Source organism: Physella acuta, unplaced genomic scaffold (genome assembly GCF_028476545.2).
Source record: "Physella acuta isolate Inbredline_101_S28 unplaced genomic scaffold, ASM2847654v3 ptg000419l, whole genome shotgun sequence".
In the NCBI taxonomy this organism is placed as follows: domain Eukaryota; kingdom Metazoa; phylum Mollusca; class Gastropoda; family Physidae; genus Physella; species Physella acuta.
Window position 1 is genome coordinate 146,293 of NW_026731938.1, and position 18,177 is coordinate 164,469.

Consider the following 18,177-nt stretch of genomic DNA (forward strand, 5'->3'; position numbering starts at 1 on the left):
TAATAAAATTGCATATAATATTCTCATACAATATATTATAAGAAATGTTCACCACAATGTGTATTCTAAAAAACCGAGTGGTTCAATATTTCTAAACCCCGATATCACTCTAAGTTCCATTCCAACACTAATTGTAAAGTACGAATATACGAGAAATTTAGGGGGAGATCACTCCCATTTTATTTCTGTAACTTTTCTCTAATTCTATCTTGAATGTCCGTCCCATTTTAGTATCTATTTCATCAAATTGTTCTGGCACAAAGTCTCTCTCACAGCTCGCACCTGTTGTGTCAGTAATCTTTGATATAGCAGAACTATGTGTATGTGCCTATCTCGACACTAGCCGTGTATTTCTGTACTTCCCCAGGTAAAGTCCCCCACCCCTATCTCGCCTCTTACTCGGCGTCTAAGCACGCGCTCCACGGATTCTTCGAGTCTCTGAGAAGTCAATTTATCTTCCTAGAGCAAGACGTCTCGGTGACACTGTGTACACTAGGTCTTATAGGTGAGTGGTGGTAGAATTGTGTACACTAAGTCTTATGGGTGAGTAGTGGTAGAACTGTGTACACGAGGTCTTATAGGTGAGTGGTGGTAGAACTATGTACACTAGGTCTTATAGGTGAGTGGTGGTAGAATTGTGTACACTAGGTCTTATAGGTGAGTGGTGGTAGAACTATGTACACTAGGGCTTATAGGTGAGTGGTGGTAGAACTGTGTACACTAGGTCTTATAGGTGAGTGGTGGTAGAACTGTGTACACTAGGTCTTATAGGTGAGTAGTGGTAGAACTGTGTACACTAGGTCTTATAGATGAGTGGTGGTAGAACTGTATACACTCTTATATGTGAGTAGTGGTAGAATTGTGTACACTAGGTCTTATAGGTGAGTGGTGGTAGGTGATCCGCAAATAACCCATGTTTGTAAGCCTCTAATATCCCATGTTTGTGAGCCTCAAATATCCCATGTTTGTAAGCCTCTAATACCCCATGTTTGTAAGCCTCTAATACCCCATGTTTGTAAGCCTCTAATATCCCATGTTTGTGAGCCTCAAATATTCCATGTTTGTAAGCCTCAAATATCCCATGTTTGTAAGCCTCTAATATCCCATGTTTGTAAGCCTCTTATAGCCCATGTTTGTAAGCCTCTAATACCCCATGTTTGTAAGCCTCTAACACCCCATGTTTGTAAGCCTCTAATACCCCATGTTTGTGAGCCTCTAATACCCCATGTTTGTGAGCCTCTAATACCCCATGTTTGTGAGCCTCAAATATCCCATGTTTGTAAGCCTCAAATATTCCATGTTTGTAAGCCTCAAATATCCCATGTTTGTAAGCCTCTAATATCCCATGTTTGTAAGCCTCTTATAGCCCATGTTTGTAAGCCTCTAATATCCCATGTTTGTAAGCCTCTAATATCCCATGTTTGTGAGCCTCAAATATCCCATGTTTGTGAGCCTCAAATACCCCATGTTTGTAAGCCTCTAATACCCCATGTTTGTGAGCCTCAAATATCCCATGTTTGTAAGCCTCAAATATCCCATGTTTGTAAGCCTCTAATATCCCATGTTTGTAAGCCTCTAATACCCCATGTTTGTAAGCCTCTAATACCCCATGTTTGTAAGCCTCTAATACCCCATGTTTGTAAACCTCAAATACCCCATGTTTGTAAGCCTCTAATATCCCATGTTTGTAAGCCTCTAATATCCCATGTTTGTAAGCCTCTAATATCCCATGTTTGTTAGCCTCAAATATCCCATGTTTGTAAGCCTCAAATATCCCATGTTTGTAAGCCTCTAATATCCCATGTTTGTGAGCCTCAAATATCCCATGTTTGTAAGCCTCTTATAGCCCATGTTTGTGAGCCTCAAATATCCCATGTTTGTAAGCCTCTAATACCCCATGTTTGTAAGCCTCTAACACCCCATGTTTGTGAGCCTCAAATATTCCATGTTTGTAAGCCTCAAATATCCCATGTTTGTAAGCCTCTAATATCCCATGTTTGTAAGCCTCTTATAGCCCATGTTTGTAAGCCTCAAATACCCCATGTTTGTAAGCCTCAAATATCCCATGTTTGTAAGCCTCTAATACCCCATGTTTGTGAGCCTCTAATATCCCATGTTTGTGAGCCTCAAATATCCCATGTTTGTAAGCCTCAAATACCCCATGTTTGTAAGACTCTAATACCCCATGTTTGTGAGCCTCAAATATCCCATGTTTGTGAGCCTCTAATACCCCATGTTTGTAAGCCTCTAATACCCCATGTTTGTAAGCCTCTAATACCCCATGTTTGTAAGCCTCTAATATCCCATGTTTGTAAGCCTCTAATACCACATGTTTGTAAGCCTCTAATATCCCATGTTTGTAAGCCTCTAATATCCCATGTTTGTGAGCCTCAAATATCCCATGTTTGTAAGCCTCTAATATCCCATGTTTGTAAGCCTCTAATATCCCATGTTTGTAAGCCTCTAATATCCCATGTTTGTGAGCCTCAAATATCCCATGTTTGTGAGCCTCAAATACCCCATGTTTGTAAGCCTCTAATACCCCATGTTTGTGAGCCTCTAATATCCCATGTTTGTGAGCCTCAAATATCCCATGTTTGTAAGCCTCAAATACCCCATGTTTGTAAGCCTCTAATACCCCATGTTTGTGAGCCTCAAATATCCCATGTTTGTAAGCCTCTTATAGCCCATGTTTGTAAGCCTCTAATACCCCATGTTTGTAAGCCTCTAATACCCCATGTTTGTAAGCCTCTAATATCCCATGTTTGTAAGCCTCTAATACCACATGTTTGTAAGCCTCTAATATCCCATGTTTGTAAGCCTCTAATATCCGATGTTTGTGAGCCTCAAATATCCCATGTTTGTAAGCCTCTAATATCCCATGTTTGTAAGCCTCTAATATCCCATGTTTGTAAGCCTCTAATATCCCATGTTTGTGAGCCTCAAATATCCCATGTTTGTGAGCCTCAAATACCCCATGTTTGTAAGCCTCTAATACCCCATGTTTGTGAGCCTCTAATATCCCATGTTTGTGAGCCTCAAATATCCCATGTTTGTAAGCCTCAAATACCCCATGTTTGTAAGCCTCTAATACCCCATGTTTGTGAGCCTCAAATATCCCATGTTTGTAAGCCTCAAATACCCCATGTTTGTAAGCCTCTAATACCCCATGTTTGTAAGCCTCTAATATCCCATGTTTGTAAGCCTCTAATATCCTATGTTTGTGAGCCTCAAATACCCCATGTTTGTGAGCCTCTAATACCCCATGTTTGTGAGCCTCTAATATCCCATGTTTGTAAGCCTCAAATATCCCATGTTTGTAAGCCTCTAATACCCCATGTTTGTAAGCCTCTAATACCCCATGTTTGTGAGCCTCTAATACCCCATGTTTGTGAGCCTCTAATATCCCATGTTTGTAAGCCTCTAATATCCCATGTTTGTGAGCCTCTAATATCCCATGTTTGTAAGCCTCTAATATCCCATGTTTGTGAGCCTCTAATACCCCATGTTTGTAAGCCTCTAATATCCCATGTTTGTGAGCCTTTAATCTCCCATGTTTGTAAGCCTCTAATATCCCATGTTTGTAAGCCTCTAATATCCCATGTTTGTAAGCCTCTAATATCCCATGTTTGTTAGCCTCTAATACCCCATGTTTGTAAGCCTCTAATATCCCATGTTTGTGAGCCTTTAATCTCCCATGTTTGTAAGCCTCTAATATCCCATGTTTGTAAGCCTCTAATATCCCATGTTTGTAAGCCTCTAATATCCCATGTTTGTTAGCCTCTAACACCTTATCTATGTGAGCAGGGACAGAGAACGCGCTGAACCAGCTACAGAACAACAAACAGGACAAGACCCTGCAAGCGGTCAGCGCCGCATCCCCCCAGGACACGGCCCTGGCTATCGTAGAGGCGGGCGCCAGACGACAGAAGAACGTCTTCTATCCTTTCTGGACGACGTGGACGTTCTCCTTCATGCGGAGTTTGTTCCCTGAGACCATGGACTACATTTTTATCAAGATGGTCATGGACCGATGAATGCCGTGTCTGTAGTTAGCTATGTGGGTAGGAGTGTGTGTCTCTTGGTGTATGTGTGTGTGTATGTGTCTGTATGTGGGTAGGTGTGTGTGTGTCTGTTGATGTGTGTGTATGTGTCTGTATGTGGGTAGGTGTGTGTGTGTCTGTTGATGTGTGTGTATGTGTCTGTATGTGGGTAGGTGTGTGTGTGTCTGTTGATGTGTGTGTATGTGTCTGTATGTGGGTAGGAATGAGTGTCTGTTGATTATGTGTATGTGTGTATGTATGTTTGTATCTGTATGTGTGTAGGAATGAGTGTCTGTTGGTGTGTATGTATGTGTCTATATGTGAGTAGGCGTGTGTGTCTGTTAGTGTGTGTATGTATGTGTATCTGTATGTGTGTTTGAGTGTGTGTAGGTGTATAATAGTGACAGTATGAATGATCTATTTATTGCAACTGAGTTAGTATTCTAGCATTGACTATACTGTCTCCTATACTGTGATACATATTAAGCGTCTAGTCCTGTTTTAGCTTACATTGCTGTTTATTTGACGTATTCCATATGATTGATGTCAAGTTACATTGAGTTATAATAAACATGATGTTGAATAAAATGGTTACATTTACTGAATTGTTGGAGTTGCTTATTGAAAGCGTTTTTACTCTCAAGTCACTAAATTATGACAAAATTACTAACAGAATAAAACTTAACAATATATCCCTAAACTACGACAGACTTACCCCAACAGAATATAAGTTACCAATAATGTGACAAAACTGACAATTTATAATAGTTTATTGCAAACAACTTTTTTTTTCTTAATAACCCGTTACAAACAGTTGAAACAAAAGCATTAATTATGTGGCACCTAATTATTTATGTTTCAATAGCTTCATAGGTCTTTTTTAAAAGCATTAATTAACGTTTAAACTTCAGGTAATATGAGAAAATGTGTGACATTTTAGATTCAAGACAGATTACTCGCACTTGTAGTCTACTGTGGTAGGTTGTCTCCCCTATAGTGTGCTGAACAACAACAGGTCGAAAACGAAACAAAATAATTTTTTATCTTAGGATTTTAATAAATAAACGCTGCGACCGATATTAGACAAAGTGTTAGAAATCGTACAATTAGTATTTAAATATTTGACTGTAATATATTATAAAGATCAACAACACATTGTAAAACATGGACCTCAAGCAACAGCCTGCATCAGGTGGTACATCAATAGGGGCGCCACGGCACTCTGGGGGCGCGGGCCGAAGTTCTGGGGTGTTGTTGGGACATTATGGACAACGGAGGGGGCGTTCTGGTAGTAGCCAGGGGAGTCATAGTTGTTGGATTGGGCGTTGGGGTAGCTGGACTGGGGGTTGTATGAGGTGGATGGGGCGTTGGGGTAGCTTGACTGGGGGTTGTATGACGTGGATGGGGCGTTGGGGTAGTTGGACTGGGGGTTGTATGAGGTGGATGGGGCGTTGGGGTAGTTGGACTGGGGGTTGTATGCGGTGGATGGGGCGTTGGGGTAGCTGGACTGGGGGTTGTATGAGGTGGATGGGGCGTTGGGGTAGTTGGACTGGGGGTTGTATGCGGTGGGTGGGGCGTTGGGGTAGTTGGACTGGGGGTTGTATGCGGTGGATGGGGCGTTGGGGTAGCTGGACTGGGGGTATGGTCGCTGGTTCAACAGAATGGAAATCACCTCGTCGTTTTTGTTGTAGGTGTTCTGCTGAGGCGGGATGCTGTAGGGGTTGTAGTTGGCTGGCGAGTTGAGAGACTTGACCACTCCCCCTGGGCCATCGCCGCCAGCACCTTGTGGAGACCCGGCCCCCGTGTCTGTGTACGGCCACTTGGGCTGGGAGTAGACGTTGCCGGGCTTGGCCGAGGCGGGGGGATTCTGGGGCGTCTCAACAAAGTTGTCCAGGAAACTGGACTGTGAGGGGTTGGGCGGTGGCGTAGGCTGGGACCTTTGTTGTTCTTGGAGAAGCGCTTGGGCTTGGTTTTGGGCCTAAAAGATTCAGTTGATATATTATATATATATATATATATATATATATATATATATATATATATATATATATATATATATATATATATATATATATATATATATATTTATTTATTTATTTATATATATATATATATATATATATATATATATATATATATATATATATATATATATATATATATATATATATATATATATATATATATGAATGTAGAAAGCATAAACCCAGTCATGATTGTGTGAAGAGTTTGTCAATACGACTTAGACATCGTGTGAGAAATGACACTATTGCAGTCACATTTAAAATTGAATGCAACTTCGATAAAAAGCTTTGTGTGATCGAACTCTTGACACATACAACACTGTCGATCAGTTAAGCTTATAAATCAAAATAAAATATGTATACGTAGCTCAACGGTTTCTATAGATCAATGGCTGAAGTTGAGAAAAGTGATTTATAATGGTCTGATTTCAATAGCGCTAAGTGTTTATAAAAAAATCATTATTAACACAATCTGCTGAACTTGTGTAGTTACATTAATTAGAGCGATGAAAGACTGTGTAAAGTCTGTCCGACAGCAGTAGAAGAAAGAGTCCATGATGTCTTTACTGCCTTCTTTACTCTGATCAGTTATTTTTAGCGCAATTTCCATTCTGGAGAATTGCGTTTATTAACCCGTCATTTCTGGATGGATGGATGGATGGATGGATGAATGTGTGTCCGCAGCTTTAAGTCGTATCTCCTCCTCAACGAAGCAATATCGATGACTAGTTCCAAAAGCAATTATGTTAAGCAAGTTACGAGGATGAACATAGGCCATAAAAATTCCGGGTTTCTTTCATGGATTTCCCAGAAAAGCCAAAAAATCTCGAAAAAAAGCAGTTTTTGGCCCATATCTCGGCAACCAGACCACTTAGCGACTTGAAACATGTACCAATCGATTCCTGTCATAATTTAGAACAATATTGCCGAAGAAAGTTTTCAAAAATATTCTCTCGTTCGGTCACAAATTTTAAAATTACATAAACACCTACAAACCGATTGTTCTTCTAGCTTGAACGCACCCCAACATTATACGTCAGAGCTATTTTTAGATAACATAAGGAAATTGCGCACAAATGTCACTAGACTTTTTAGCGCAATTTCCATTCTGGAGAATTGCGTTTATTAACTCGTCATTTCTGGGAATGGATGGATGGATGAATGAATGGATGAATGTGTGTCCGGGCTTTAAGTCGTATCTCCTCCTCAACGAAGCAATATCGATGACTAGTTCCAAAAGCAATTATGTTAAGCAAGTTACGAGAATGAGCATAGGCCATAAAAATTCCGGGTTTCTTTCATGTATTTCCCGTAAAAGCCAAAAAACCTCGACAAAATGCAGTTTTTGGCCCATATCTCGGCAACCAGACCACTTAGCGACTTGAAACATGTACCAATCGATTCCTGCCATAATTTAGAACAATATTGCCGAAGAAAGTTTTCAAAAATATCCATTTTTAAAGCTATTTATTTTAAATTATATATATATATAGGCATATATATATATATATATATATATATATATATATATATATATATATATATATATATATATATATATATATATATAATACTAAAACTCAAGTTTGTTTACATGTTTGAATATTTATTTGTTTTTTTGTTAGTTTGTTTTTTTGTTTGTCTGATTGACTATTGTAAATGGATCTACGCTATATGCAGAACTGTAAAATAGTATGTAGGTAAAGAACAATTTTTGTTTTCAGACAGATTATTAATCACAAATTTATTTAAAGACGTTAATTAATTTATTGATTTATTCATAGGTAGATTAACCACATTAATTTTAAAGTTTTAGAACAATGGCTTTCTTTGACTGAATAGTGACGTCACAAGTTTTGTTTACTTTTTAGTACAATAACATGGTGGCTTCGATCATAGACTTTGTGGCCCATTCAAAAGTTTAACGCGTTCTAAGGCTAATATTCTGTCGGCCATAACTTTAACAATACGTCCGTTTGCTGTTTTTTTTTATTACGATCCAACACTTATATAAATTTTCAACTGTCTTTTTAGTTTTACAATAAATTTCTCTAGCTCTACAATCTGTCCAAGAAAGTTATTTATAGATCTAAAAATATCAGGTGGCCAAGCAAGTTATTTATAGATCTAGATCCAGAATCTAGGTCAAACCAAAGATTAATTAGATACATACCAAAGATTAATTAGATAAAAATACAATCCATTTTATAATCATAATACATTTTTAGTCCTTAAATACTTGATATAAATCTTTGTGATTTATCTATCTAGATCTAGATCTAGATCTGTCTAGCTAGAATAGGTCTAAGACTCTAATGATTAGATCTAGATTCTAGATCTTGCAAGAGTTACGCAAAAACTAGACTTAAGACTTAAGCAAACGAGTCGTAGAATCTAGATCTGGATAATTCTATCTAGATCTAGATAATTTCAAACTTTCATTATTTTATATAAACCTTTGTTTGGCTAATTTAAGATAAAATTTAATTTGAAAGTTAAAACTACTAGATCTAGATCTAGATCTATGCGCGTAAATCAAGTTGCATAAGGAGACTCAAAGTATTAAACTATAGTATAAAAAACATCTGTGACGTCACGAGTTAAATAGCTTAGATTAGTGTAATCGGCTTGCATGCGGGTGGCGCAGGTTCTAGACCAATGCGTCAATCATAATTTTTTTTTTCAATTTTTTTTTTATTTTTTAGATGTGAATGATAAAGTTGCCTATCTGAACTTGGCGGGATAAAGGGCAGGTGAAGTAGAGTTAATCTGTTTCTTTGTCCTAAGCATATGAAGGGATAGTGTGGTCAGAGACATGCTCGGCTGGAATCGTTTTTTTAAACGATAAAAACATGTTGTCTGAGACTTGGCGGGACACTGGGCAGGTGAAGTAGAGTTGAGTAGGTCACCTGTGACGTCAGCATGTGAAGGGATTGTCCGAAATCGGTGTTTTCGGTGTTTTTAAAAGATAAAAAACATCTTTTTGAATGTGGGGTCTGTTTTTTTGTGACGATAAGTGACAGACGTGATGTTTTTTATGGATGAACCCCGAAACCCACAGTTATCCAACGGATGACGGGTAGTCTAGTATACTACTAAAACTCAAGTTTACATGTTTGATAACTCATTTTTTTTATTTTTTGTTTTTGTCTGATTTGTTATTGGGGAGAATCTGCATTATGTGTAGAGCTGTAAAATAGGATTTTGGGTGGAAAACATTGTTCTTTCTTAAACACACTGTTAATTACAAACTATTTTAAAGCCGTTAATTAATTTATTGATATATTCATTAGTAGATTAACCACATTAATTATAAAAGTTTAGAACAATGACTTTACTAAAAGTAAAAAAAAAATATTTTCTTTTTACAACAATGTTTTCAATTATTTTTTCTCAAAGCCTAGATGTGAATGTTTAATTTGACTATCAGGACTATCAGGACCTCGCGGGGCACAGGGCAGGTGAAGTAGAGTTCACCTGTTTCTATGTTCTCAGCATATGAAGGGATAGTGTGGTCAGATCCATGCTCGGCTGGAATCGTTTTTTTTTAATACAAACATGTCTCAGACTTAGCGGGACACTGGGCAGGTGAAGTAGAGTTTAGTAGAGTTTTTAAAAAAGCACAAACACAACACAAACGCAAACTCAAACAAAATCGCAAGCACAACTCAAACACAAAAGAAAACGCAAACACAAACGCAACACGCAAATGTTAACACAAAACACAAACGGAAACACAAATACAAACACAAAAGAAAATATTAAAAATGTTTACGGTTCTTTAAAACTGGTAAATTTTGTAAATTGTAACTTTTGGCTCTTTCGTCTCAAAAGGTTGCCAACCGCTGGCTAACCCTATTAGTTTAAAATGCCAGTAATACTGAAACTACGTTTAACTAAGTTTCAAGCTACAATACATTACCATCTCCCTCTGTAGTTTAGCAGATGCTTTAGCCTCGGCTTCAGCTTTGGCTTTCTGGTCAGCTTCATATGTGGCCCGAGCCTGCGAAACATGATGGAAAACTCAGATTTGACCTCAAAACAGGCTGTGTCGAGGTCTACAGTAAGAAATAGCTCTTGTTGTAGCTTTAATGTACGCTAGTCAATAAATTTTGTAAAAAGACGTAATAGTTACATATTTAAAATAAGCAAACCTGGGCTGCTAATTCTGCTTCTGCCGCGGCCCTTGCCTGTGCCTGTTGCCTATTTTGTTGGGCTGCTAATTCTGCCTCTGCTGCGGCTCTTGCTTGTGCTTGCTGTCTAGCTTGTTGGGCTGCTAATTCTGCCTCTGCCGCAGCCCTTGCCTGTGCCTGTGCCTGCAGCCTACTTTGTTGGGCTGCCAGTTCAGCATCTGCTGCGGCCCTTGCTTGTGCTTGCTGTCTAGCTTGCTCTGCGGCCATCATTTGCCGCTGTTGTTGTTGGTATAGTTCGTTTTGTCGCCGTCTCATTTCTTCTTGCTGTTTCTGTAGGGATAAAACATGGTATTACTTTAGGTAGTTAAACAAAAAGGTAACTTTTTAGCGCAATTTCCATTCTGGAGAATTGCGTTTATTAACCCGTCATTTCTGGATGGATGGATGGATGGATGGATGGATGGATGGATGGATGGATGGATGGATGGATGGATGGATGGATGGATGGATGGATGGATGAATGTATGGATGTGTGTCCGCAGCTTTAAGTCGTATCTCCTCCTCAACGAAGCAATATCGATGACTAGTTACAAAAACAATTATGTTAAGCAAGTTACGAGGATGAACATAGGCCATAAAAATTACGGGTTTCTTTCATGGATTTCCCGGAAAAGCCAAAAAAACTCAAAAAAATGCAGTTTTTTGCCCATATCTCGGCAACCAGACCACTTAGCGACTTGAAACAATGTACCAATCGATTCCTGCCATAATTTAGAACAATATTGCCGAAGAAAGTTTTCAAAAATATCCTTTCGTTTGGTCACAAAAAATTTTTTGAATTAATTAAAATTTGGACCGAATTAGTAGGCATTTTATGCAACCACACCACACGCGTCATCACGTTCAATAGCTGCGCCATTACGTTCAATGGCTGCGACGTCACGTTCGGTAGCTGGGCGCGCAATGGTTTTTTGTCCTTTTACTCTATTGTAAATAAAACATGTAAAATACTGAAAAAAATTTAATAAAAAACGTTTTAATAACTAACCAATGGTTTTACTAACCATGCTCTTGATTTACGCTACGACAGAGCTATTTTTAGATAACACAAGGAAATTGCGCTAAAATTGTCACTAGACTTTTTTTAATTACTTGTTTTTATAATACCGTAGTTATTACTACACGGACATTGTCAGTTTGGTAGCTCATGTGTGAAGGCATTACTTTATCTGCTGGGTCGCTAGAATGACCTACCTGTATGCCGGATGACCTACCTGTATGCCGGATGATCTACCTGTATGCGGGATGACCTACCTGTATGCCGGATAACCTACCTGTATGCCGGATGACCTACCTGTATGCCGGATGACCTACATGTATGCCGTATGACCTACCTGTATGCCGGATGACCTACATGTATGCCGTATTACCTACCTGTATGCCGTATGACCTACCTGTAGGCCGGATGACCTACCTGTATGCCGGATGACCTACCTGTATGCCGGATGACCTACCTGTATGCCGGATGATCTACCTGTATGCCGGATGACCTACCTGTAACATGACCTGCTGCTGGTACCGCTGCTTAGCCTCCTGCTGTGCCGCTAGAGCCGCGTACTCAGGCTTGAGGAGACAGACGTTCTTGCAGCCGTCATGACAGCAGTACTGGCTGCTGGGGCACAGGTTGGACGTGCTGCACTCGTTGGGTCCCCCACCAAACAGGGCGAAACAACTGGCGTCAGGGCACTGGCCTATAACAGATTTACATCAGGGCACCGATCTATAAAGATTTACATCATCAGGGCCTGGCCTATAACAAATTTACATCAACAGGGCACTGGTCTAAAACATTTATATCAACAGTCAGAGCATTGGCCTAAAACAGATTTACATCAGGGTACCGATCTATAAAGATTTACATCATCAGGGCCAAGCCTATAACAAATTTACATCATCAGGGCACTGGACTATAACAGATTTACATCAACAGGGCACTGTCCTTAAACAGATTTACATCAAGTGTCATGACAACCTACTAGCACTAAGTGAGGACCGCTGTATCAAGTGTCCTGCCACCTACCTATATAGACCCGGGGGTCGTTGAGTAGGTCGGGTATCTCCTCCCTCCGTGCCGATCTGAGCGTGGGCTGGCTTGTGGCCCGGGGCTTACAGACTCGACTACAGGCGTGTGGGCAGCAGATCTCACCTGAGGGGTCAAGTAAGGCAACTGTTAACTGGACCCTTACCTACAGTATGGGATGCTTTCAGGCGGCACACAATATAGTGTATAGTGCTATGATAGGGAGAAGTGACAACAGGTGCTATGATAGGGAGAAGGGACAACGAGGGCTAACAGAGAGAAAGAACAACAGGTTAGCAGATAAAAGATGTGCTCTGAAGAATGTATCGAGACTGCCCTGTAAAACTATAGTGTACACAGTTTCTAACTTGTACTGTAAAGATGTCGTGTACACAAATTGTAACTTGCACTGTAAAGCTGTCGTGTACATAGATTGTAAATTGCACTGTAAAACTGTCGTGTACACAGATTGTAACTTGTACTGTAAAGCTATCGTGTACACAAATTGTAACTTGCACTGTAAAGCTGTCGTGTACATAGATTGTAAATTGCACTGTAAAACTGTCGTGTACACAGATTGTAACTTGCACTGTAAAGCTGTCGTGTACATAGATTGTAAATTGCACTGTAAAACTGTCTTGTACACAGATTGTAAATTGCACTGTAAAGCTGTCGTGTAACTTGCACTGTAAAGCTGTCGTGTAACTTGCACTGTAAAGCTGTCGTGTAACTTGCACTAATCGCTCCTGTGTGTCTGTGTGGGGTTTAATCCCTCGCAAACCCGCTCTAATTCCTCCAGATGAAACACCGGAAATCGATGCCAGCCACGTGGTCTCTGGGAGCGAGTGCTGATTGGTTGGTTCTAGGCACCGAGATGGAGTGAGCAGGTACAAACAAGCGGTCACGTGGTACCATTTTTCCAGAGCTTCTTACAGGGGGCCTTTCCTTACACCGTGGTTTACCAAGAGCCGCTTTTGTTGCCTAGGGTCATGATATCATCGAAGTATACAGAGACTGTTCAACTTCTCTAGAATTGAAGTTGTATAATGGATTGTTCAAAGTAATTCGAATAGAAACAGTGCAAGCTTTTAATTTATTTTTCTTCGTGTAAACAGAAAACGTGTGTGTGTGGGGGGTGTGGGTGTGAGTGTGGGTGTGAGTGTGGGTGTGTGTGTGTGTATGTGTGTATGTGTGTGTGTGTGCTTTCAGTGGGAGCACACACACCCCCCCCCCTCCAAATAAATTCTAGATACGCCTGTGTTTCCCACGTAAACAACACCCTCATAAAACTATTTGGAGAAACTTATAAAGCCCATCAACACAAAATGTATTCGTTGTTTCTCTATCAGGACGTGGGTGTGGCGTGGTACACCACATCAAGGGCCATGTCCGCCACAGAAACCCCGTGTTACTAGTCATTCATTAGACCCGGCCATTATGTAAAGCAGGCTCAAATCTGTTGCTTCATCATGTTTACATAGGTCTCTGCTCGTGCTCTCAATAATTCATTAGCTAATTCAGTATTCTAGCTGCTCTTCTTTGTCTAGCTAAGGGTTAAGTGGAAATTATTGTCTCAGCTACAAGTGTAAAAGGGCTGCACGTGATTAATTTAGTCCTCAGAAGTACGTGAACCGACACAATGTTGAAAGTTACAAATGTTGAATATACGTCGTATGGTGTGGCTCTCAAGTTTCAAATAGCTGTGTACGTGTTATGTACCGTGAAAACGTGTAATCTCTATATACTGATATCAAACGCTAAAAGCTAGAACACTCAATGTATAGTTTAGAGTTATGATGACAGAGTTTATGAGAGTTAGAACAATGAGTAGATGTCTAGATACAGAGATAATGAGAGAACAATGAGTAGATGTCTAGATACAGAGATAATGAGAGAACAATGAGTAGATGTCCATACACAGAGATAATGAGAGAAAAATAATGTCCATACACAGAGATAATTAGAGTTAGACCAATGATGTCCATACACAGAAATAATGAGAGTTAGAACAATGATGTTTATATACAGAGATAATGAGAGATAGACCAATGATGTCCATATACAGAAATAATGAGAGTTAGAACAATGATGTTTATATACAGAGATAATGAGAGTTAGACCAATGATGTCCATATACAGATATAGTGAGAATTAGACCAATGATGTCCATATACATATAAAGTGAGAACTAGACCAATGATGTCAATACACAGAGACTTACCGTTGAGACAGTCCGAGTCGCCATAGCAGGGCGTGGCCACGGGGTCACACAAGCCCATCTGTCGGTTGGGGGGACACATGAAGTCAGACTGACCCCTGACCCCAACAGCTGGGGAACAAAAACAATGCAGGTAAACATATGACGTCAGCGGCCTTGAACTTGGTTGATCAACTGTCCCCCACCCATGTCCCCTCCCACAGGTCCTGTTGTAGGACATTTAGGACCTGTACCTTTGGCCACGTGACATCAAAGACAACCTGACACGTCAGAGCACATGTCACGTGACTACATTCTTCTCATGTTGTCAACAGCGGCGACTTTATACATAAGCACGTTGTGATCATCTGACCGATCCGTTGAAGATCTCCAGTAGAAGGTGGGGGGGGGGGGTTGATCTGTCCAATAGTTTAATACTTTTATGTCTACCCCTTACAGCTTACAGCTAGTGTTAGTGAAGAGATTCGTATCAATGTTTGTTCTGAACGTGTCCAAAATAAATTCCTGTCACATTGCTTGAGCACCCACCACCACCACCCCAACCTATATTTCTTTACACATCATCACAAAAATCTTCAATTGTCTTCACACATATATGCGGTCTTAAGTAACGATTATCTCTCTCTAGATCTGACTGTCACTTCATTGTATCTTATATGAAGAATAATAATCTGTAATTAAACACTCGTAACGTACATGGTCTAAGTGCTTCAGTCATTTAGTCAGTCATACAATGTCTCAGTAAGTCAGTCTTTTAGTTAGTTATATAATGTCTCAGTAAGTCAGACATTTAGTCAGCCATACAATGTCTACGTCAGTCATTTGGTCAGTCATACCATGTCTGAGTAAGGCAGTTATTTAGTCAGTCATACCATGTCTGAGTAAGGCAGTTATTTAGTCAGTCATACCATGTCTGAGTAAGTCAGTCATTTTAATTAGTATTACATTTCCGTGATGTAAAGAGTGAAAATATTAATTGAAATTTAACAATAATTAATGAGAATAAATTACTTTCGATACAGCACAAAGAACTGATGTAATGACATCGGTCTAGTATACTCTCACAGGGGCGATAACCATTAAATATTTTCCTTGTTTTCTTTAAACGTATACGACTATAAAAACTTGATTATTTATTTGTTTTAATACTCGTGTACGTGTAAGATGTGTATATTGTTATTAGTTTAGGCTATTAAACAAAATGCAATGCTTTCGCATTATATGAAAATAACATAACAACATATTGAGGATTATAAATGTTGATGTTTTTATAAATGACGATAGTTCATAAAATCTCGGTGCATGATAACAAAAATTTTCAAATGCATTGAAAAAAATGTTGGTGAGCAAAATGCAAAAAAATGTATTTTATTTTATTGTACACTTTCTAATATTTAAATATAGAAGTTTGATTTTAAAAATGCTTTTATTAAATTGTTTGATTTTTTTTTAAACGGTTAACAAAAATTACTTAACTTACACACCAAATGAACACACTGAATTTAACAGCGTAAAAGATAAGTACTTTTTATAGCGATCATTGGTAATTTTAAAATTAATTAAACATCTGATTAAGTTTTTGTAGCATTGCTGCATCACCTAGTCTTTATCTACGTGTCAAGTTTAAAAAAAAAAGTGAAGTTTCGTTCCCAAGTTTTAAAATAAAAATATGTCGGTAGAACTTGGCGAAGATTGGTTCCTAAGTTTGCACCTATGACAAGGCAATAAAACTCACGAACGAGGAACCAAATAAAAGCGTTGACGGTAGTCATGATTAATTAAGTTCTATTACCAAATGTATACAACATTGCAGCTTTCATTGATAAACACGCTTTATACCATATAGCCAACAGCGATCTGGCCTGTTCCAAAAGGGATTGTGCAAATTATTATTTGAATATAAGTTGTGACCTTGACGTGATAGAGTGGTGACGATGTTTGAGTCAGGGGCGGAACTATATACCGCCAGACAGGGGCGGAACTAATATACCGCCAGACAGGGGCAGAACTAATATACCACCAGACAGGGGCGGAACTAATATACCTCCAGACAGGGGCAGAACTAATATACCTCCAGACAGGGGCAGAACTAATATACCACCAGACAGGGGCGGAACTAATATACCACCAGACAGGGGCGGAACTATGTACCGCCAGACAGGGGCGGAACTATATACCGCCAGATAGGGGCGGAACTAATATACCGCCAGACAGGGGCGGAACTAATATACCGCCCAACAATGGGCGGAACTAATATACCACCAGACAGGGGTGGAACTAATATACCTCCAGACAGGGGCAGAACTAATATACCACCAGACAGGGGCGGAACTAATATACCTCCAGACCCCGAAAAAAATATAAGAATAAAACCAATACGAGAAACCATTACACTTTTTTCCGCCACTGACAAGTAGTGGCCAAGAGATTTTCTATCACAGTGGTGATCAGGCAGAAATACTTCGATCCTAGTCAAATTACAATTTCATTATCAAGTAGAAATGATCCTAGTCCAATTAAAATTACAATTACATGACCAGGTAGAAATACTTTAATCATTGTCAAATCACAATTAGAATTACATGATCAAGTAGAACTTTTTCGATGCTAGTCAACTCATAATTATATGATCGGGTAGAAATAATTCGATCCTAATCAAATCACAATTAGAATTTTATAATCGGCTAGAAATATTTCAATCCGAGTCAAATCATAAATAGAATTAAATCTTAGCAGCTGTAGCTCCTTATTAGTTCTGGTAGAAGATAGAGCACGGAGGGTACCATCATGCAGATAACTGAAAGGACCATCAGGTAGTACACTAATTAGACCATCCAATGAACCACCAAAATCGGTAGTACACTAATTAGACCATCCAATGAACCACCAAAATCGATAGTCCACTAATTAGACCATCCAATGAACCACCAAAAAAGGTAGTCAACTAATTAGACCATCCAATGAACCACCAAAATAGGTAGTCAACTAATTAGACCATCCAATGAACCACCAAAATCGGTAGTCCACTAATTAGACCATCCAACGAACCACCAAAATATTAAGACAATTTGTACAAACATGCAAGCAAGAAGATCAAATGAACGTACGTACCCACAAGAAACACTTTGAGGTAAATAAACAAACTTCCAATGCCCATCTTAGAAAATAATGTCAATTTAATCCTGTGTCAAAATAATCCTGGACTGTGCTGAAATCCACCTCACTAGAAACAAATTAAATTAACAGGTCAGAAACGCGTCACAATGAACGGTTACAATTAAAAACCACCTGCGATCATTGTGTTTAATTACATCTGTCTAACATTGGATATTTTACTGCTCCTGGAAGCGCACAAAAAAATGGAAGAGGAAAATATCTACGGTTCTCTCTACGGCTCAAAAGATTACAAAGATGGCGGTTAGCAACTGAGACTAGCGACACCGACATTATGTAAATTACAGGTAGAGCAACACGAAACAGAGGGACAGAGGGACGGAGGGACAGAGGGACGTGTCCTGTACCGTCATACGTCAGCCTGTCATCGGCCTCCCACTGGCCCACAAATGTCAGGCCGTCTGACATACTTTACTTCTCGATTGCCTTCCGTTCCTATTCTCGTCAAACTTTTGAAAACGTTTTCTCCAAATTAATTACTACCCTCTAATATCTACTCTCCTAA

The 18,177-nt window shown here is 39.3% G+C and overlaps 2 protein-coding genes across 6 annotated transcripts in view; one reads left to right on the forward strand and one right to left on the reverse strand.

Moving 5' to 3' along the window:
- Positions 1–4,644, forward strand: part of LOC131942693 (hydroxysteroid 11-beta-dehydrogenase 1-like protein) — a 34,182-nt gene extending 29,538 nt beyond the window's left edge. For all 5 annotated transcript variants that reach the window (XM_059302601.1, XM_059302598.1, XM_059302599.1 and 2 more), the window contains 2 exons: positions 368–505; positions 3,808–4,644. In XM_059302601.1, the coding sequence (XP_059158584.1) occupies positions 368–505; positions 3,808–4,037 (368 nt within the window). In that variant the 3' untranslated portion in view covers positions 4,038–4,644. The remainder of the gene's footprint in view (positions 1–367; positions 506–3,807) is intronic.
- Positions 4,645–4,795: 151 nt separating this feature from the next.
- LOC131942692 (mediator of RNA polymerase II transcription subunit 15) lies at positions 4,796–17,961 on the reverse strand. Its single transcript, XM_059302597.1, has 7 exons — positions 17,610–17,961; positions 14,502–14,609; positions 12,281–12,406; positions 11,755–11,951; positions 10,222–10,530; positions 9,990–10,070; positions 4,796–6,021 (listed from the first exon to the last, which is right to left on the reverse strand). Exons 1-7 carry the CDS (start codon positions 17,653–17,655, stop codon positions 5,215–5,217), a joined length of 1,674 nt encoding a protein of 557 aa, XP_059158580.1. The 5' UTR covers positions 17,656–17,961; the 3' UTR covers positions 4,796–5,214.
- Between the last annotated feature and the right edge of the window lie 216 nt (positions 17,962–18,177).

What these genes read in the sequence shown, in the direction of transcription:
- LOC131942692 (XM_059302597.1), bottom strand. Translation starts at nt 17,655, where the DNA reads ATGGGCATTGGAAGTTTGTTTATTTACCTCAAAGTGTTTCTTGTGG. An exon ending in AGCAGCAGGTCATGTTACAG is followed by an intron (nt 10,531 to 11,754) that starts GTAGGTCATCCG and finishes TTATCCCTACAG; the next exon opens with AAACAGCAAGAAGAAATGAG. An exon ending in AAGCAGAATTAGCAGCCCAG is followed by an intron (nt 10,071 to 10,221) that starts GTTTGCTTATTT and finishes CATGTTTCGCAG; the next exon opens with GCTCGGGCCACATATGAAGC.